This window comes from Periophthalmus magnuspinnatus, chromosome 22 (genome assembly GCF_009829125.3).
Source record: "Periophthalmus magnuspinnatus isolate fPerMag1 chromosome 22, fPerMag1.2.pri, whole genome shotgun sequence".
Lineage (NCBI taxonomy): Eukaryota > Metazoa > Chordata > Actinopteri > Gobiiformes > Gobiidae > Periophthalmus > Periophthalmus magnuspinnatus.
In genome coordinates, this window is record NC_047147.1 from 19,060,197 (window position 1) to 19,082,212 (window position 22,016).

Consider the following 22,016-nt stretch of genomic DNA (forward strand, 5'->3'; position numbering starts at 1 on the left):
ACATGTTTTTTGTGTCTAATATGGCTTTCCACATTTATTTCAGTATAAAAGACAGACTTTTGATCAGTGTCATGTGTTATAATATGATGTATTTTGCCATATACTTTACCCGGTTTTCTGGTGTCATGTCATTAATAAAGTCAAGTTGTGTCAGTAGATTTGAATATTTAATAATTAATGTATTTATAATTAAATAATCAAAATGTGTGTCATCCATTCATACAAAAAATTAAAGCAGTGACTAAGCAGTGGGGCAGATACATCTGCAACTGTCTTAACTGTGTGTAGTGCATGTTCATTCTGCCAATATACACCTCACTGTTTCAAATGAAACAAATGAAATATTGAATGTTCTAATTAAGCATTTCAACAGAATCCTGTGTTTCTTCCTGACCTTGTAGTTCGTGGCTGGGTCGTGGGCAGGTCTGTTCTCAGTTTCAGATGTGGCCTGTTGGAGCTCTGCCTCTGTGCGTCGCAGCTGCTGACTCAAAGAGCTGATCTTCTGTTTGAAAGACGCTCTCTCCTGACTCTGCACTGTGAGCTGCTCCTTCATCTCACCGTTCTCCTTAGATAGCTTCTCCATATGGGCCCAAGAGGGACCAGTGGACACCTTGAATAAGAAAATATCAAATTAAAAAGGGGCTGTACCTGATTTTTCTTCATGCAATAAAGTAAAAATTGTCTTGCCCCAGTACAAATTTATTGTAAAAGCTGCTATTAGGGTGAAAATGTAACATCTAATTATTAAGCATTTTATCCTCCGCAAATCAGGAAGTGCGTTGTTAGCATGCTAGTTGTTGTTAGCTTTACTGTGACAGCTCCACTTCACTCTGATGTGAATAATTAGGATCTTGCTAAGCACTGTCAGAAGTCAATAAGTTTATAAAAGGCAGGTGTCACCATCTTTTACTGCAAAAATGTAATCTAAAAGTTTGTTTTTGTTTTGGAGCAGCTGTTGAAAAGATTTTGTATCAGTAGAGTAAATGATGATTGTTTGAGTCTTTGTTTCATGTGGATAGTAGTAATAGCTATAAACCAGGGCAAAATTCACATAAGAATCCTATGGTAGAATAATAAGATGCAGATTTTAGCTGTCCTCTGCCTCAAATAAAAACCTCAGAATTTTCCTACCTGCTGGTTGTATTGGGCATGGGCAGGTAACTTGGGGCTGTCAGTCTGGACTTTGTGGTGCTGTCCACTCAGCCTCTGCCTGGCCATCTCCCTCTCCTCTCTCTCCAGCTCCGCTAAAGTGCGCTGCAACTCCTTCAGGCGCTGCTGATCCTGCTGCCTCAACAACTCCAACTCACACTAAAACACAAGACCGAGAACATGATTTTGAGGGTTCAAGTACTTAAATCCAGAATGTTGATTTGGCTTATGGCTTATTAGGTTAGATGGGTTTAGTCATTTAGACCCAGTTACATTACTTAAATTATCTGAATTTGTTAAAGGTCCACCAGTCAAATCAAATTTATATACTGAATTCATTGGAAAAATAAAAAATGATAAAATTAAATTAGATTTTTCGATGGAATCTACTTGAACAAATGAGGGATTGCACAGACATTCTGAATGTATGCATTTTCTCTAATGAAGATATTCTTTCTTCCAGTGTAATCAAACTTACCAGTTTACTGTAGGTGTTTTGTTGTCTCTTGTCCCTCTCGGCCTGCTCCTGCCTGCCCCTCCTCCTCTCCCTCTCCCACTGCTCCTCTCTTTCCCTCTCCTTGGTCTTCATCAGGCCCATCTTTTCCTTCAGCTCTGTTATCTCTGCTCCTTGACGCTTGGACAGGCTCTTCTCGGCCTCCAGCTCTCTGCACGCATCCTGCTTCTGCTCCTTCAGGCTCTCCAAAGCTGCTTTCTGCCTAGCTAACGCCTCTTGTTCTCTTTGCATCTCCTCCCTGATGACCCTCTCCTCTTCCTCCCATTTCCTCCGACTCTGCAGCAGATCTGCTCTGAGCCGGTCGATCGTTGATGCCAGCTCCTCGCTCCGCTTCCTCTCCTGCTCCAGTTGCTCTCGGAGATTCGAGATGAACTTCCCGTCACGGGCCGCATCCAATTCGTGTCTCTGGTTGAGTTCTTCCACTTGTTTTGAGAAGCGACTCCGCTCTTCGTCGAGTTTACAGTGACTTTCAGCTAAGCGTGATTGGGCTTGGTTCAGGAGATGTTCTAGCTGGTTCTTTTGTGAGGAAACATCTTGCAGGTGTGTAGACTGTTGCTGGGCCTTCTCCAGCTCCTGTTGGAGGTCGCCCAGGTGCTTCTCCAACAGCATGCTGCGAGACTGTTCAATCTGAAGTTCACGTCTAAGGTTACTGCAGGCCACTCTCTCCTGGTCCACCTGACCTCGCAGGGCCATGACATCTGACCTCTGCTGTTCAGACGATACGTGTTCAGCCTGTAAGGGAAATTTTTAGACAAGAATATATCAAGTTGACATTAGGGCTGTAAGCCTTTAGTTGATTAGTGGTTTTAGTTGACTAAAACACCAAATTCTTAATTTAAATGGGACAACAAAAGAGAAGTTAATGAGTGAGCTAGCTTGGTATTCTTTGAGTTTAATTAGCCTTTTTCCATAAAAATACTAATTTGATTCACAGATTTAATTTGTCTTTATATATGCCTCACCTCGCGCCTCTCCCCTTCCTCGATGTCTTTGCGGAGGCTGCGTGTCCTCTCCTGCTCCAGCTCCTGTTGAAGCATTTGGACTTTGCTTCTTTCCCTTTGTAAGGTATCCTCACTTTCTTCAATGGTTGTCCTAAAAACAACAACAACAAAAGGAAAAAAAAAACATTTACACTGTTTACACTGTATCCCATTGATATTCCATTGAGACAACTTTTGTAGCTTGTTTATTATACAAACTGTTGGATTAGTATGGGTTAAGCAGCTTAGGGGTTACACCGTTTATGTATATTACAAACAACATATTGACTATGTCTCATGATGCACTTTGTAGTTAAAAAACATACTGTAATTTGAGCTCCTGGAACAAGTTTTCCAAACATTTTAGGTTATATTAGTTTAGTTTAGTTTTAGCTTGTGCAGTGATTACAGAGCCCATATATCCTGTAAGAAATGTGCTTAAATGTGCATAAATAGATCAGGTTTTAAACAACATCAATATCCTCATAAAAAAATATTAAAGAAATTAAAATTAATTTGACAAAAACTTCCACCACTACTTGTAATACATTACTGCACCACCTGAGGGCATAATAATACATATCCCACCTGATTCTATAAATAGATTGGCATTGAAGTTCTACATTATGCCAAGCTACGTACATCATTGTTTTTTTTTGTTTTTGTATTTTCTTTTACAGCCAAAGGCTGTAACAATTTAGCTGTGTAGTCCAAGTTGGGCATTGATTTACCTGAGAGTTTGTATCTTGTTCTTCTGCTCCTGCTGGATGTTGTGGGCACGTTGCACTTCCTTCTGCCTCTCCTCCAGCTCTGCTCTCAACTGTAGCTCCATGTGCCCATCTGGGAGTGGACCACCTCCCTCAGCCTACACCAATAACACTATTTATTAGACGTTCTATTACACAATACAAGACAAAAATATTATTGCAATGAAATATGAGGCGCCGCCTAGGGGCCGGAGGGGGTCTGGTTTGGGAACCACAGGATTTCATCTCTGCTGTTTGCAGATGATGTCGTCCTGATGGCTTCATCGAGCCAGGACCTGCAGCAGGCACTGGGGCGGTTTGCACCCGAGTGTGAAGCGGCTGGGATGAGAATCAGCTCCTCCAAATCCGAGGCCATGGTTCTCGACCGGAAATAGGTGGTTTGCCCTCTCCGGGTGGGTGATGAGTCTCTGCCTCAAGTGGAGGAGTTCAAGTATCTCGGGGTCTTGTTCACGAGAGAGGGAAGGATGGAGCGTGAGATTGACAGGCGGATCGGTGCAGTGTCTGCAGTGATGCGGTCGCTGTATCGGTCCGTTGTGGTAAAGAAGGAGCTGAGTTTAAAGGCAAAGCTCTCGATTTACCGGTCAATCTACGTTCCTACCCTCACCTATGGTCATGAGCTCTGGGTAATGACCGAAAGGACAAGGTCGCGGATACAAGCGGCTGAAATGGGCTTTCTCCTTAGGGTGGCCGGGCGCACCCTTAGGGATAGGGTGAGGAGCTCAGTCACACAGGAGGAGCTCGGAGTAGAGCCGCTGCTCCTACACGTCGAGAGGAACCAGTTGAGGTGGCTCTGCTAAGGATGCCTCCTGGATGCCTCCCTAGGGAGGTGTTCTGGGCATGTCCCACCGGGAGGAGGCCCCGGGGAAGACCCAGGACACGCTGGAGGGACTATGTCTCTCGGCTGGCCTGGGAACGCCTTGGGGTCCAACCGGAGGAGCTGGAGAACGTGTCTGGGGTGAGGGAAGTCTGGGAGTCCCTGCTTAGACTGCTGCCCCCGCGACCCGGCCCCGGATAAGCGAAAGAAAATGGATGGATGGATGAAATATGACCAATTATATACTCACATTGTGCTTTTGGGCCATTCGACAGAGCAGCTCTCTGAGTGCGATGACAGTCTCTTGTAGGGCCCTCTTCTCCTGCTGCCAGCTCATGGGAGGAAGTGACTCATCGTGATGAGAGGAGCCATCCACAGTGCGCTGCTGTGGGGGGACGGGGGACAAGGCCTTCACCTCTGAACCAGGAGGACGACAGAGGCCACGGCGCTGGGACAAAGTGAGGATTCTGCAGCTCTCCTGATACACCTTCCTCAATAGTGCCTAAAGGAAATAAAAGAATACATTAGGTAAATGGTCATATTCATACAGCACTTTTTTACATTCAAGGCACACAAAGCGTTTTACATCAAGGAACCACTCATCTATTCACACACACATCCATACACCAGTGTTGTTTGACAGTGACAATAAATGATTAAATCTGGAATAAAAAATTGAACTCTAAATTTTCACTGTAATTATCATTAGATTATTTTCCTATATATGTATTGAAACCAAATATTCAATTTTCACAGCTAGTTTTGTTCTGTTCTTTTGCCCGTATTGTATATTTGTTGTATCTAAATTTACTCTTTTTTCCCCCCAATATGCATATCTTTTATTTTACATTTGAGTGTACACACCACTAATAATCCTCTCCTCCTCTATGTGTTTGATGTATTTACTATATGGGTTTGTTGTACATCATGTTGCTGGAAGGTACAGAAGAATTTCACTAGATACTGAACTGTACTGTACTGTGTGTATGTCACAAACTTTTGAAACTAAACTGAACATTTGACAATTTTTTACTTTTAGCACTCAACGTTTTATACTGCACCATAAATAATGAGGTTATATTTGCAATAGATGATCGTTGCTCCTCAATCTCTTATAATCTCTCAGTCTTATTATAAATGACTGCTATATTATAAGTCTACATGAGTCTTACTTGTAGTTCTGGAGACAACAGCTCCTCACTGAAGCTCATACTCCCAGCTGCACTGTCTGTGTTGGCTGTGGGGTTGATGCCTCTGCAGCGGAGGTACTCTACAAACTGGGCATCCAGCCGCTCTGTCTGCTCCAGCTCTGCTCTGAGACGAGCCCCCAGATCTGAGCTCACATCTGAGGACACAACAACATGTAAGCACCGTCATTGGGTTGTACTAAACAAGCCTGCGTTCATTGTTGAGTAAAACCATAGTATGGAAGCTTTTTTGCTCAAAAATGAAAAAACAAACATTGTTCTAATTTAGTCCATTATGGATGTTTTTATTACACTGAAAAACATTAGAAACCTCAAGTATTGTTATAATTTTCTATTTCCATGAAATCATGTATGGAAATAGATTTGTTAAATAATTTGTCAAATTTTTGCAGTTCACTTTTTATTTGGTTTTCAAACAAGATTTGAATTGAACACCTTTTTATATTCAACTTTCTTCTAAAAAAAAATTCATTTAAGAAGACTTTTTGTTGATTGCTCTTAATTCATTCTATTGTTTAACATAAATGAAAGGGCAATGCATCCATTTTATACAAAAACTGTGGTACACTCACTGCTTCCATATCCATCGCTGGCCCACTCTGGAGCAGACATGGAAGAGGTCGAGCCCAAAGGAGTGGAAGGTGTTGTGATGTCCAGCTCTTCTAACTCCTGCACCTGAAAGAAAAGCATTTCATAAATACCAAGGTTCCAGGATAACTGCTTTTGGGCAAGTCAAAAGAAACAGATTTTGCTGTGTCATTGATTGACCCCATTTCATTTTACACCAAAGGTGGTATTATGAATACAACCATGTCAATCAACGTTACAGTGGTATCACAGTTATATTGAATTTGACAGTCACAATAACCAGCAGTATGACTTTGAAGGATATCAATTTGTAATAACTCATTCAAACAGATCAAGCTAATAGCATGAGATGATCAGACTTTAAAAACTATTTTACTGGGCAAATCTATTTGCCCAGTAAAATAAATTTGATACGTTTTGATACGTAGTGTACTTATCAAAAGGGCCTGAAGGTCTGAATCAGGTCTTCAAGTGGACTTCAGTGAGTGAATTTCCCCAATTTAGAGTTAATGATGAAGAGCTGGTCCAAGTACTACCTGAATACTTAATAACCATAATAAAATGCTCATGACATGAGTACCTTGTCTGTGTCCAGGGAGTCCATAGTGGAGTAGTTGGAGCCTGAGACTGGAGAGTGGCTGCTGCGGGACACTGGCTCAGGGGTAATGGTTCTGGAGTGGGCTGGCTCCATCTGGACCCTAGGGGAGGGTTTAGTCTGGGGCAGGTCCAGAGCAGAGGTGTTGAGGGCGCTGAGCTCAGACAGTCGGGATTCCAGCACAGAGGTGTGGAGGCGCTCGGGGAACCTGTCTGAAGAACACTCCAGCCTCCGCAGAACCTCCGGAGAGCTCAAGGACACATCGCCGTGAGAAGACAAGATCACATCCTCAAAGGCAGTGTGGGAGGAATCTGGAAAGACAAAATTCTTAATGCAAATCAAAACAACAAATTCTCTTGAAAGTACTGAACGGAGTGGTGTTTTGTTTTACTCTTCATAATTTCAAAAATGCAAAAACTAATAATAATAACCATCATTGAAGTACTTTGGTCAAATGTATTTCTCAGATTAGTCAAAGTACATAAATACAGTACATAAAAGATGTTGGCCCTCAGTGTAGGGCAGGCTTATTAGTTACCTGCGATATCGGAGAATTCCCCCCAGGTATCTGATATTGAAAATGTAGCTAATATTTGGCACCATGTTTTCTGCACTGCCTCAGACTTTGAGGACAAACTAGGAATGACATATTAGCAGACAGTCTGTTCAAAAAGACAAACTGAAAACACCAGTGAGTGAAAATATGAACCTACATCCAAACAAATGCATTCAGAAAGTTCAGTTATAGTGAAGTTTTCACATTAAATTTGGTCATTGCAATAGATATCAAAAGCTTAATATCAGTTATCATCCACAACAGCAAGACAAATATCAGCATCGGCTCCAAAAAAATCCATATTGAATTATGAAAAGCAATACATTAAATGTTTGGATAATAGCTGTGGTGTCTGCAAATCCAATGAAAAAAGTACAAATTTTGCAATCGAGCAGAGATTGCACAGCTTTGATTTCACCTCATACTTAAAATGTCTGCAATTAAAAAAATCTACCATTAGGAATGCACACCTTATACAAGAGGTCAGAAATGTATAAAAAAGTATAATAAAAATGATTATTTTTTATTGTCTATTAGTCACAATTAACCATTGTTGTGGTTTGGATAGTCGAGATAATGATTTCAGGATGTGTTTCAGAGTAAGATAATTGTATAATTCTGCTGTCTGTTATAAAAAAAGGTCTTTGTTCATTATTTTTTGATATTATGATTGTAATACAATTTCTCATTTTCATCAAAACACACTTTGCAAACTGAAGCCTTCTAGATAGACAATATTTACATATTTCTACCTTTATTTGGTTGATAAAAGTCTAATTTGGAAGAGTCAACTGATTATTTCTGTTCTACACTAAAATAATCGTTGGTTGCATATTAACAATTAACTGAAGATCAACTTTATCTTAACTATGCATCTAATTTTTTTTTCCAGTGATCCAGTTTATTTGTCCAGTTTCCAAAACAGAACTAACTCTTAAGTAGTCATTCCAGAGCACATTCCTACCCTTGTGTGCTGGTTGATGGGGTGGTACATCATGCTGATAACGCAGTCGGAGTGTTTGAAGTTCTCTGCGGTGGAGGTTGAGTTCCTCTTCCTGTGCAGCCAGATCCTCCTTCAGGTTCTGGAGCTCTGCCTTTAGCTGCTGGTTATGGCTCTCTAAGTTGGCAAAAACTTGCTCCTTATGCTAACAAAAAAACCCAACAAAATTCAGTTCAGCACTTCAATCTTTAAACTTGAAAGGGCCTGTACCTCATTTTAATTTAAACTGGTCAAGAGAAATGTTCTTTAGCAATTTTTACCATACAAGTCATGAAGTAAATAGTAAAATGAAGTGATTATTATTATTTTACTTAATACATAAGCTACGGACAGTGAGAATATGTCTGATTGGACAAAGAAAGGAGACCCTAAGAATCATGGGAAACCAGCTGTCTGACACTATCCGAAACACTCTTGAAATTGTACCATGACAGAGAATCAAGTAACAAAAAAGCAGTTGTTTCCTTATAATTCTGTAATCACTGCCTCCTGTTTGCATGACACTATCCCAGACAGTGCTTTTTGTCATTTTGCACCATGACACAGAAATAACTAAGTGGGTGGGGCTAAAAGTTCAAAACATATTTCTGGCTCATGGTTTTGAAATCAGGTACAGGCCCCTTTAACAATCACCGCAATGTGATAATATGGCCACCTGTGCTTCTCTTTGGAGTTTTTCAGCTTTTTCTGTGGATTCTTCAAGGTTACGTTTCACATTGCTTAACTCCTTGGACAATGCATGATGCTTCAACTCTTTTTCTTTCAACACAGCATCTGCCTTGGCCAAAGTTTGTTCAGCGTGACTCTGGAAATAAAAAAAAGACACAAAAGGCATCAGGATAGTCTATTATGAAGACACAAAAGGCATCAGGATAGCCTATTATGAAGACATACAAAATAAAAAAAACACTACTTGACCATTTATCTGCATTACGACAAAAGCAATTACATCGTACAGAGCTTTGCAAGCAGTTAAAAAAACACATCTGCTTACCCTGCACTCCCACACAAGACCGTCAAGAGTTCAAGCCAAGTCTGGCTAAAAACACACAAAAACGCTACCCCCTTCTCTCCTTCCTCATTTTGAAACTACTTCCTTTGTAACTCTGCTGTTTAAATGGCAGCACCGATGACGTGGTGTAGCTGTAACTACATCCAGATGTGCTCCCGCCCACTTTCTGCTCAGACCAGGGCCTTGTCGATACCCCCTACATATTGGATACCGTACTTTATAAATATCAAATTACACATGTAGACAGTATAACAACATTCCCTTTACAGTTTATGAAAACCCATAAGCCTGTAATAGTAGATATAGGATTAAACATTTGTTAAAAAGGCATTAGGCATACATTAAAAACATACAATAAATAACCACTAGCTTTTTCTCCATGTCTGTTTGCACAATTGTATTTTGTGTATTATTGTCTAGTATTAAGTAGGGCTGCAAGATTAAATCACAATTCGAAAGGAATCAAGCAGCAAATTGCAAAGGCTGTAATTTTTTGAAGCAACATAATTTCCTTCACAAACTAAATATTTTCTCCCTTTCTGCATAAAAACAGCTAACCCTAGTTTGGATGTTCTGAAATGTGATTCTAGTATTAGTTTGTCATGTTGTCTTTGAACACAAAGTTCACATTTTAAATTGCCCGCAAAACTGAACTATCCCTATAATTAAAAAAACATACAGTAAATCTAATCACAATTGCAATGTTTGTCAGAAAAATCGCAACTAAAATATTTTTCACAAATCGTTCATCCCCACATCCCTATAGATTCCAATCTGTAAGGACAACTGTGAAGATGTTTGTAAAAAAGGCCACCAAAGAATGTATTGCTGGAGGAATCTGCATACTCTAGTATTAACTCTTCTACAGAGCCTTTAATGAGTATTTGTTGTCCTTGGCGATTGTCTCAAAGTCAGTTTACCACCAGGCCACAGAGGAACTCCCTGCAGCAGGTGGTGAAGTGGGTGAGTAGACTGGTGGGTTTAACCTGCCCTTGCATAGCAGCTATCAGTTCTATGGACCCCACACAACCACTACTCCAGGAGCTCCACCATCATCACTTTGGATGATGTTATGTGGCCCCTCGGTGGTCTTAAAATGAATGTTATTGGACTGCTGTGATACCCTCTGTAAACAAATTTACCCTCAGGTACAAATAAAGAAACTTTGAATCTTGAACCTTGAACCTTCCATTAAGTAATAAAATAACTCAAAACATGTAGCTTTGGGAAAACAGGTCAGCGCATGCAAATGTGCAAAGGTTCATAAAAGTACTTTCACGGCAATACTCAGTGCAACTTTTCTCTTTAAGTAAAGTTTATGATTGAATTTTAAAAAAATAATAATAACTCACCAGGACTTCTTTCTGCTCTTCCTGCTGGTTCCTCTCCTTATGCCTGAGCTCTTCTGTCAGCTCTTGAACTCGCCCCCTCATTGCCACCAATTCCTGCTTCAGTCTTTCAATTTCCTGCTGAAGCTCCACCTCCCTGCCCCTCAGCGCGTCTCGTTGCGCGGTTAGCTCTTCCGTCACAGTTTCCAACAATTCCACTTTGCTCCTCTTCTCGGTGACCAGAGTCTCCATGTGCACCAGTTCATCCTGACTCGCCTGAATCTTCCTCTCCAATGTAATCCTACTTTCTCTTAAAACACCCAATTCTGATTTCATCCCTTCATCTTTTGCTTTTAGGGTGTCAATCTCTTCTAATCTCTCCTTATCTTTGCTTTGGAGTTCTGCAACTAAAGAATGGAGCTGAGCGATTTCTTCATGTAGGACATTAAGATTTTGGTCTTGCGTTTTACAACTGTCCATTTCATCTTGGATCGCTTTCATTTTCTGTCCTTGTTCTTCAAATTGGCTTCGAAGTTGCTCCAATTCACAATTTTTACCATTTAACACGCTCTGAAGCTCCTCAAACCTCTCCATCTGCGACTTCAACCTTTTCGCAAACTCCTCTCCATGCCCTCTGTACTCCTGCTCCTGGGTGTGCAGCAACCTCTCCAATCCCTCCTTCTCTGCCGCTACCGTTTCCAATTGACTCTGGAGAGCTTTGAGGCGGGATCGTAGTGAGCGTGTCGATGCTGGATAGCTAACTCCCAGCTCTTGTTTGAGATTGTTAGGTCTGGTTTTCGGTTCTTGGATGGTGTATAGTTGTGGTTCAGGGCTGGGTGCGGGTGAAGGGTTGATGCTGTCACCGTCCTGGGAGTCGCTGACCTCGTGGAGGTTGGGGCCCAGCGTAGCGAGCTCGGCCTGTAGGGTGCTGATGACTTCATGAAGGCGTTCCTCCTCTTCTTCCTTGTCGTGGCGGATTCGGAGGGTTTCGGACTGGAGGTGTTCTACTTGAGAGCGGAGGTCTTCAACTTGAGAGCGCAGTTGTTCCATTTCCACATCCTAATAGTCAAAAGAGATAGGCATTTGGCAGTAGTAGTTGACACTTTTGAATCACTATAGTACTATGTTGTCTTTGCCCATATGATAATACCGTGTTACCTTGTTTTCAGCACTGTGCTCCAGCTCCTGTTCAAGTCTATGGATCTCATTATGAAGTTGGTCAATCTCCAAGTTCTTCTCCAGGAGCAAAGCTGAGGCAAAAGTGTCCTCCTCTGCCTCCTTGTCCTCAGGTTCTTCTCTCCTCTCCTCTTGGAGTATAGTGAGTGCAGACACATTTTCCTACAAGGGATATGCAAAGTGAAGTCATCAGCCAATTTGTAATATGCATTTTGATTACTGTAAATATTTACTTCGTTGTCCATTATAAGATATGAGCAATTCATCTCATACCTCAGATAGCCATTATCTTTGCTTTAAGTCAGATGTTTAAATTCATAAATAATTACTTTGAGAAGTGCAATCTCATCTTGTAGTTCATTAACATGAGCTGTGTTCTGAGTAGCGATGAGCTCCAGCTGTAGAGTGAGGTGCTTCAGCTCCACCTCTTTGATGCCCAGGTCCCTCTGCACAGTCTCCAGTTGGCCAAGCAGTACTTCCACCTAGCAAGGTTAAAGTATACTTTACTTTTCCCGATAGGAAATTGTATCACTATACTACTTTTTTACAGAGTTTTATTGCAAAGCTTTCATGTTTCATCCAGCATCATGAATGAATGCACCAAGTACAGACCTCTTGCTCTTTGCTATCGAGATTCTGCTGGGCTGTGTCCAGTGCCTCCCTCAGCTCCTGCGTGGGCTCATGGCTGTTCTTCAGGTAACAGTGTCTGGTCTCATCCAGTTTAGACTGCAGTGCTGAGATCTGGAGTCTGTTTGATAGCTGCTGCTGCTCCAGTGCCTGCTTATCCTGTCAGAGGGCACAGGAAGAGAAATAAAACAAAGACCATTCGTCTGATTATCTCACTGTGTGCTCAGTTTATTGTCATACTTGTGTGAGCTCCTGTTCTCTCAGCATGGCCCTGTGGAGCTCTTGTTCTAGTTGGTTCACAGTTCTACTGGTCTCTGCGCTGCTAAGCAAGGCCTGCTCCAGCTCCCTGATTCTACCGGCCAGTTTGTCGATCTCTTCGTTGCGTTCTGCGAGTTCACGCTGGAATTGCTGGTTAGTTGCAAGCAGGATGGCATGATCTTCGGTTTTGTCTTTGATTATAGCTTGGAGATTTTCCACCTGCAAAAATAGAAAAAAGTGTTTTATAACCCAGATACTTTGTGATTTTGCATTCTTAGGTCAACAAGTCATGCTGGAATAGGCTCTGTGCACAACATGCAACTAGCTCACTGTGTCTTAAACCTAACGGTCACATTTATTAAAATCAGAAAAAATAACATAACAACCTATTAAAATTCTAATTAATTCAAATAAAGACTACTAAATTTTTTATGTGTAGAATACATCAGTTTGTGGTGATGATTTAATATGTATTATGCTTAAAAATTATTATTATTAGCATTAGCATTGAGACACAAACAAATGTCTCTTTCTAAACACAGAAGCGTCCTCTGGTGAAGTATTAATTTTATTTGTGTAGTGTTTAATATGTTGTCAGTGATATCCTCTGTCCACTATTGTATCTTTAGATATTTATTAATTTTAGCGTGAAAATGTCAGACAGGAAGTAGTAACACTAAAAATGAGGTTGCCGGGCTCCGTTGTGCACAGAGCCAATTGCAATCATTGATCATTAACTAAAACTACTCCAAGCCAGAATATTTATAAATGAGCAACAAGCAGAAGTAAATTATGATGATAATTAGGAGGTGAAAGATGGACACAGCATGCACCAGGCAGATAAACTAGCAGATGTAAAACTACAGTTAGACGCCATACCTGAAAAACCATGTCTTCAAACTACAGCAATCCGTTCAAGACAGGAATAAACAAAAGTCAGTGATTAGGAAACAAGTACACATTAACCTATTGTCTCTATGTTGTCATTTATGCATCTATTCAACCAATTTTTAAAAGACAATCACATCATAGCCCATCTTGTTTAAATGCATGTTATCCACCATTAAAATATGATCTCACCTTGAGTCCTTTATTGTCAGTACCAGTTGTTTGTCTAAGCTGATTTTCCAGTTTTTTTATTTCTTGTTGGAACTCATCTCTTTCGTGCTCCCGCTCCACAGCTTGCTCCTATAAAAACATAAATAATTGCTATATTATGCAGAAGTATTTGGGCATAATTATTCTAACCTAAAAGTTCTATGTTGCTTTTAGTAAGACTGCAAGGTTAATTACAATCAAATTTAAATTGCAATTTGAATAAACGCAGTCAGAAAATCTCAAAGGCTGTGATCTTTGAAGTACCATAAATTCCTTCACAATAGTGATGTTGTGATATTAAAATTGAATTAAAACTCAATTTTGATACTAAGGAATATGCTCGAAATTCATTACCGATTCTGATACCATGATCATAATAGAAAGCCATTTTTAACATTAAATCAGAGTATTTTTTTGTGTAAATATAAGGCCCCATGGTTATGTAAAAAGTAATGTATCTGTGTAAACGATGATTTTGATGCTTTTAACAAACCTACTCCACAAACAACAAAATACACCATCTTGTTCTGAAATGATTCTTGCATTACAGATCTAAACTGCAGGCTTAGCAGTTTTTATGCAGAATATGTTTGTAATTTATCAGTCAGTATTTCAGTTTTTTTTGTCAATTCTTCTGGACAAGTTTAAAATGTGAACTTCTAACTGAATCCTATTAACTATTAATATTATCCCAATTTAATATTTTTCAAAAAATGGTTCAGCCCTAGCACTTACCTCTATGAATTGCCTGTTGTGCTTTAGCTGCTTCTCCAGAGCTTGGACTCTCTGGTGCAGGTCCTCCGTGTGAGTCTTGTGGTGCTGCTCCGTCTCCAGGCCCTTGGTTTCCTGGTCCTCCAGCTCTCTCTCCAAGGCTCGGATTCGCTGGGAGAGGGAGCTGTGGTCCTTCTCTGCCTGACGCTGCAAGTCCAGTCTGTCTGCTGCCAAATGTTCCACCTCTGTCAGTAAAGCTATATAGAAATACAGAGAAAGTACATTTTTAAATTCAAAAGATAATAAATTATATATATTTTTAGTCATAGGCAATACCAGCGTTTTTTCTTTGATCCAATTCCAATACTATGACACTGTGATACCACTGAGTATAAAAATAGAGGTTAATTTAAAAACTTTCTTTTAGACATTTTTATACTTCAATAACAATCAGTATCAGCTAGTGTTGTCAAAAGTATCGACAAGTATCTAGTTTCAATACTAGTTTTGGTCTTGGTTAGTATCAATACTGAATAGTTTTAGATTGATCTTAAGCTGTACCTGAACTGGTATAAAACAACATATCTGTGTAATCCCCGAGTCAACCTGGTATAAGGCCACATGGTTATATTAAAGAAAATACCATCACTTAATGTTGAAAATTACATTCTACTGTCTAAATAATGATTTTTATTATTGTGGTACTCATTTGGATTGAAATAGTGTTGTCACGATACAAAAAATGTCAAACTATCAACATTACTTTGCTATCAATTTGCCCATCACTATCATGTTCACAACACCACAAAACAGCATCAGAATGCATTTTTAAATGTTCATATTTAAAAACACTAAAAGCAACACAAAAAGCTAGCATTAGCACCAGCAGTTTCATGTAGAAACACAAAAACGTATTGTAAATGAAAAAGGAAAGTGAAGTTTACTTTATACTCTTGTTACTGATCAGATTAAGTATTAAGTATGTTTGTTAATCTCAAATAAATACATAAAAACATCATATCATTTATGAAACATACAGTATCCAAACTGCGCATTAAAGCCAAACCACTGCAAATCCCCTCCTCCCCCCTCAACACAACACTTCACCACTCTGACCCACAAACCTGTGCCAAAAGTCTATGAAGGCTTGACGCATCTGAGCACAGACATTACATAAACACATGGTCACAAATAACAACATCAAGTATCCACACTGAAGTGATTAGTTTTTCTATTCACCTTTTTCCCTCTCTCCCAGGTCTGCAGAAAGGTGCTCCTTTTGCCGCAACAGGATGGCATGCTCCTCGCTCAGCTCCTGGTTCTTGCACCGCAGCATCTCCACTTCTTTACTGAGGTTTTGTATCTGGTGCAATTTGACCTTTAACCCCTCCAGTTCCTCTGCCATTCTCTCTTCCTGGGTTTCCTTCTGCTGCAGAGTCTCTTCCAAAATTGCCTTTTCTGCAACAAAGCCTTGCAGGAGCCCTAAAGAGATGAGCGTGTTAGAAAGGATACTGCGCGTCTGGTTGGATCGAGAGATGAGAGAGCACGTTACCCTCCACTTTGTGTAGTTCCAACTGGAGGTGGCTCTTCTGCTTGGCCTCCTCGTTAAGCTGCTCCATCAGGAGTCTGTGCTGCTCAACCAACTGAGCAGAGTCATCCCTGCCCCGAATGAACTTCTGCTCCAGGGACAGATGCACATTATGGGTCTCTTCCAGCTAAAAATAGAACACATATTTTTTTTCTGAGGATGAGTAATAACATAACACACAAATGTTATTGCAGTAAACGTCAGGAATCTACAACATCAAAAAGTGAGCCATGTTCTCTTTTGTGCCAACTTCAGTTAGACTTTTGAACTTTATATTTATATTGTCTCTTAAAAACAATGGTAATTCATACTACTTGTTCTACCACGTTAGATTTATGGCTATTACAGGTCTGTTAATCGACAATCAATTTTGTTCATAAAACAGCTAAAAAAAAAACAAAACAGCAAAAAAGTTAAACTAGATTTGAACATTCTGATAACAAAAGTACCTGTGTGTTAGCCTGGTTGAGCAGGTCCAGCAATATCCCCACAGTGTGGTGCAGCCTTCCACTGGCCGAGAGTGCAGCCTCCTCTCCCTCCGGAGTCAGGTTTTTATCAGACACCAACAGGCTCTCACACAGGGTATGGGTCAGCTCCAGGTCCTCTGAAGACAAGTCTGCCACTGAGAAAAGAGAAATTCAGCTAATAGAAGTAGTGTCATCACAATACTAAAATTCACTTTTGGTACTAAGGAATAAACTCTATACTTAATACAGGGTCCCATTCCACAATGATAATAAAAAACACTCTTTAGATAATGGAATGTGATTTTTAACAGTACTTTATATTATATTACCATGTGGCCTTATATCTGTGTAATCCCTCAGTCGTCCAGATAGATTCCATAGTGATCCATGGGCGTATACTAGTCTATGTGTCTTATACTTGTTCTGAAACAGCTCAAAATCATTCTAAAGCTATTCAGGAAAGGTTTATTTCTGTCATGTGAATATTGCTTTCTTAGTATCGATACTTATTAAAACTAGCACCAAAAGTAGATACTTATTTGAACATCAATCAGCATCCGATTTTCAGCAACCACAAAAAGGTTTATCAATGATAAAAAAATAACCAAACCTGCTTCATGTGCATCTTTGTTCCCAGTAGAACTTCTTCTACATTTAGCTTCAGTTGAAGTTGTGTTATGTGACCTGATTTTTTGCCCAATCAGCTCCTCTGTTGCAATTGTACTCCGCACCATCTCCACAACAACCTTCCTCAATTTCTCGTTAGCAGTCACTAGTGTAGTCCTATGAAAAAGACATACATTAAAATGGCATTTCAAAGACAGCTTTATTCAAATGGCACAGCAGTATAGGACCTACTTTTCCTCTCTAGCAGCGTGCAAGTCATCGGTGAGCATTTTGAGCAGGTTTCCCCCCTCTTGGCTCTCCCTCTCTCTGCGCTGGAGCAGAGTGTCTAGGGTCTCCATCTCGGAGCGCTTACCCTCCAGCTCTCCCTGCAGACAGCCAACCTCTTCTCGGAGCTGGAACAAATATGTAAGGAAAAGTCAATAAATAGATTACGTATTAAAAGTGAGTATATTACCTTAGCATAGAGCACCATAGAAAAGCACTAAATGTAGTTAATGTAGTCCTTAGAGCAGTTCAGATCTGATCTGATTTGAGCAGGGGGACAGTCAGTTACAGTTGATCCTTTCCCTCTCTTTTTCCCTCTCCTCTTTGCCCTGCCCTATCAAACGCCTCTCCTAAAGACACCTGCTTCAACAAAACAATGAGGTTGTCGTGACAACAGCCTCCTCCCACCTCTCAAGCATTTAATTCAAACCGCAAGAGGCAGTAAGATCTTATATATAATGGTATAATAAAGCAGTTTAATAGAAACAGTATTTCAACAGAAAGGGAAGATTAGTGCGATTTAATGAATGATTGTGACTAGACCTTTATTAAAAGAGGTGAAAAATTTAAAACAAACTCATCATCCTTTGTTGCTGTTCATTTTAGGAATGTTACACAGAAACAAAAAGAAAAATCTTCCAAGAACATGTTAATAAAAAGTACGGTAGTAATAAAAATAATGGTTTCTCTTTTCTTGCCTCTTTGCTAGACCAATAACACAATAAAAAATTGAAATGATACATTTATTATGACTACTTTTACCATTACTATTATTACTATACTATTAGCTATCAACCATATATTTCAAATATCAGCAGAATATATCTCTCTCCAGCTGATACGCTAAAATGTGCAAACAATTTGTTGGTTTGCTGACCACCACCTGACTAAAAGCAAGGCATTTTACTTTATTTGAACACTTAAGTGCAAAGATTACAGTGCTTTTGGTTTGCACTAGTAAAATATGAATTGAAATGGCAAAAGAAATGTATCTTTAATCTTACAAATTGGGGAAAGTTTTCATTCAGCATTGGTCATGAAAAAACGGTCAATCTCTACTATTAGAGCTGACACAACTAATGGGATTAATCATACACACAGGCGCACACGTAGACTACAATAATTGGCAGTAAAGACTGGTGTAAAAATGACTTTAAATTTCAATTCATCCAACAAACAGAACGTTTAAAAAGTGTGGCTAAATGGTGTTAACAGAAGATGCTATCCTGTCTGAAAACTTGCAAACTGCAGGCACTGTACCTGAGCCACCACAGCATCCAGCTGCTGGAGCTGAGCAGTCAGCTGGCTCATTTTGCTGGTGTAGCTCCTCTCCTTCTCCTCCTGCTCTGTAGTATGACTCCGCCTCAGCTTCTCAAGCTCCGCCTCTTTCAGCACTTCAAACTCCGTCTTCCAGAAAACAGGGATCAGGATTAATACGCCAAACATCCACAGTTCATTTTTTTCATTTTTCCAGCCACAAACAACCCAAAATACCCAAAATGAAGATTCAGAATGGTCAGAGGGACAACAGGAGGATGTTAAGGACAGTATTATGTACAATTGGGTTTGAATAAAAGCTCCAAAGGGAAAGAACTCTACACATGATGTGGTCCAGCTGGGGCTTAGAGAGAGCAATGCCCCTCACCCTCCTCAGAAACACCACCTCATAATCCAGCATTACATCATCACAAGCAAGCACATTTGTCTGTTTACTAAAACTATGACTAGAAAACATCATGTAACCTTTACCTTGATCTGCTGAAGCCTATCCTGGAGCCGGTCTTCTGATTGGACCTTGAGGAGCTCCACTTCCTCTGTGAAGTGTTGACGTTGCCGTGATGATGACTCCTCCAGCTCGCGGCGACATGCCTCTAGCTCACGGGCAGATATGTTCTTCAGCTCCTGAGAGGACACATGTCAGGGATTTGTTTAATACCAGGGCCGGCCAGATGCTCACTGTGCCCCTATTAAAAAGCGTGTAAACGCCCGGTGTACAGACAGGCTATAAAAGGATAAACAATGGCTATGTAATCCTTTTCTAATGGGGTGGTAAGTAATAGAAACAAAACCATGCGAGCTCACTACATGAACTGGGATTACTTAGTTAATTCTAAAGCTGGGCGATACGAGACAAAACAAAAATCCTCTTCTTGATCTATCACAATTGTATATCCGATTTTTGTCTTAAAATGTATTCCTCAAAATTTGAATTATGGTCTAAAATACATGCATTTACTACAGAGCATTGGCTGAGGACCTCTCCATTAAAAAAAAAACAAAAACAAAAAAAAAAACAAAAAACAAGCTGATCATTGACAAAATAAAATTTGAATCAAGATTCTGTGGTTTTTAATTAAGTTCCGATGTGTAACTTTTTAGCTAAAAGATAGAATAGAAGATTAAATACATAAAAGGATCAGTGGTAAAAATGTATGCTTTTATTTCACACACAAAAAAAAAGGTTTGCATTTCCACAACCTGGCTCTCACATGGCCAGGAGAGGGGCCTTGCTATCATGGAAATAAAACATATCCATCTCAACATGTTCCAAAGTGTGGTTTAAATTGTTTATTTTCAAGTTCAGCATGTGAAGTACCGCAACCAAAATGTTACGCAGTGTTGCTTCAACTTAATTGCACAACCATATTTAATTCTGGTTCAAGTTTTGTTTTCTCATCATGGGGTACTTTAAAATCTATGATTTTTTTTTTTTTTTTACCAGGAGCCTAAAACAAGTTCTTAAAATACATAAAAGAACACAGGAATAGCAGACCTGTAGCTGTACTTGGTGCTGTTCAGTGAGTTGTTTGATCTCTGCAGCGTACGTGCTTGTAAGTTCTTGGAGTGCTGCACTATGTTGTTGCTCAAGCTCCAAAACCTATTTAAACAAACATTTTAATACCAAATCACATTGTGTATAGAAAATTCTACTAAAGTACAAACTGACTTGTCTCTTCAGTGCCTCCAAGGCTTGACAATGTTCAGTATCCAAGGCTTCTTTTTGGGAAGAAAGTTCCACCTAAAAGAAAAGTGGCTAATATAGAACTTCATTTTTGTTGGACTGATAAAAGTGGACAGTAGAGGCCAACACTCCCCGGGTAACTTGTCCCATTTTTGTGTCATGCTGTTAAGAAAATTGTGAAAACTAGCAAAGCTCCACAGCCTTTTACTCATTTTTCCCAGTACAGATATATTGTATGAACAGGTTTGCATAGAATTATAAAGTCTTTTATTGTCCGATAAACAGGAAATGCGCCGATAGCATGCTAGCTGTAGTTGGCATTACTGTAAGAGTTGTGAAAAGCGCTTATAAACTCCATTCCAAGCATCCTAATTTCACCACCAATAAGTTTAAAGTTTTTCATGTTTTTAAGACTGTAAAAATTGGGACCAGATAAAGTCGCTGTACCCGTTTCATTTAAATAACATATTTCATTGGCTAAGTGCCAAGAAAACTCTTGCCTACCTTGTGTGCCTGTTTGAGCTCTGCAGCCATGGCAGCGATGCGGTCTGTGAGCGTCTTACTCAGCTCCTCCCTGAGACGCTGCTGCTCAGTCATGGTGCGCTCCAAGGTTTGCTCATGTTCAGTTTTCTGCTCCAACAGTTCTTGACAGTGCCTTTGCTCCAGGTGTATCATTTCATCCCGCAGGGTCTGAGCAGTAAAGGAACAATACTTAGTTTTGTTACTTGAGAATTTTTTTCCCAGTATCTCTACTCAAGTAAAAGTATCACATGGAAGCATCACATCTATTTAAGTATCTATTTATTTTATCTATTTGTTAAAAGTAAAGTAGTAAAAAAAGTATTTCTCGCAGATTTTGAGAGCTATAATAAAGCTTCAAATGTAACGATTTTGATACAGATTTGTGCTGAATTTGGTTGAACAGAAACAATCTTTTTTGTGGCTAGTTTTATTTGCACATTTTTGTTTGCTCAAAATTATGAAGTTGATAAAAAATAAACCCTCAGCCTTTTCCATAGGTCTCAAATAGTATTAAAAAAAAAAACAACTTTCAGTAATGCCCAAGGATGAAGAGAAGTAAAAAGTATCCATTGTACAATTTACTTAAGTACAAATACCTAAAATGTTTAGTAAAGTACTGTTTTTAAGTACTTTGTTACGTTCTACCACTGGGTCTAAGGAATGGAAAATACACAACAGCAGAAATAGACAAATAGTGATTTATTTTTACCCTGTACTCAGTTACTTATGTTTTATGCACAATCGACTTTTTGGAGCTTTCTACCATGTTATAACATTGTTCATGCCAATGCTCAGCCCACAAGCCTATGTTACACATGTTGTGCATTCCTCCTGTTGTTACTCTTCAAGGGAGAAAAATAGAAGCAGTTAAATCATTTAAATACTTAGTCTTTCTTTTAAAGCACACGTTGAACAATTGATTAAAAAGCTATCATCAATTAAAATACCTAAGACTGAAAATTGGCTTTTATTTTAGGAACAAGTTATGTTTCTCTTTTAATGCAAAGAAGAGACTTGTTGCAGCAACGTTTTTACCCATTCCAGATTATGGAGATGTTATTTATATGAATGCCCCAACCCAAGCACTAAAATTGCCGGACTCCATTTACCATCATGTGTCTCAGCGATTTATCACAAACTGTAAGCCTCGGACACACCACTGTGAACTGTACACACGTGTTGATTGGGCAGCACTGGACACTTGC

At 39.7% G+C, this 22,016-nt stretch overlaps 1 protein-coding gene across 1 annotated transcript in view; it reads right to left on the reverse strand.

Moving 5' to 3' along the window:
- The window catches only part of pcnt (pericentrin), a 42,184-nt gene that overhangs the window by 3,060 nt on the left and 17,108 nt on the right, over positions 1-22,016 (reverse strand). Inside the window, exons 27-55 of the mRNA XM_055230956.1 lie at positions 20,794-20,979; positions 20,275-20,346; positions 20,101-20,205; positions 19,077-19,229; positions 18,588-18,734; positions 17,295-17,455; positions 17,047-17,219; positions 16,419-16,591; positions 15,934-16,096; positions 15,621-15,863; positions 14,406-14,638; positions 13,653-13,760; positions 13,452-13,472; positions 12,555-12,791; positions 12,300-12,473; positions 12,017-12,169; positions 11,670-11,849; positions 10,536-11,570; positions 8,827-8,976; positions 8,136-8,316; positions 6,601-6,926; positions 6,005-6,107; positions 5,397-5,569; positions 4,475-4,726; positions 3,375-3,508; positions 2,626-2,755; positions 1,628-2,395; positions 1,132-1,308; positions 395-610 (exon numbers count right to left, since the gene is read on the reverse strand). Of these exons, the coding sequence (XP_055086931.1) occupies positions 395-610; positions 1,132-1,308; positions 1,628-2,395; positions 2,626-2,755; positions 3,375-3,508; positions 4,475-4,726; positions 5,397-5,569; positions 6,005-6,107; positions 6,601-6,926; positions 8,136-8,316; positions 8,827-8,976; positions 10,536-11,570; positions 11,670-11,849; positions 12,017-12,169; positions 12,300-12,473; positions 12,555-12,791; positions 13,452-13,472; positions 13,653-13,760; positions 14,406-14,638; positions 15,621-15,863; positions 15,934-16,096; positions 16,419-16,591; positions 17,047-17,219; positions 17,295-17,455; positions 18,588-18,734; positions 19,077-19,229; positions 20,101-20,205; positions 20,275-20,346; positions 20,794-20,979 (6,327 nt within the window). The remainder of the gene's footprint in view (positions 1-394; positions 611-1,131; positions 1,309-1,627; positions 2,396-2,625; positions 2,756-3,374; positions 3,509-4,474; positions 4,727-5,396; positions 5,570-6,004; positions 6,108-6,600; positions 6,927-8,135; positions 8,317-8,826; positions 8,977-10,535; positions 11,571-11,669; positions 11,850-12,016; positions 12,170-12,299; positions 12,474-12,554; positions 12,792-13,451; positions 13,473-13,652; positions 13,761-14,405; positions 14,639-15,620; positions 15,864-15,933; positions 16,097-16,418; positions 16,592-17,046; positions 17,220-17,294; positions 17,456-18,587; positions 18,735-19,076; positions 19,230-20,100; positions 20,206-20,274; positions 20,347-20,793; positions 20,980-22,016) is intronic.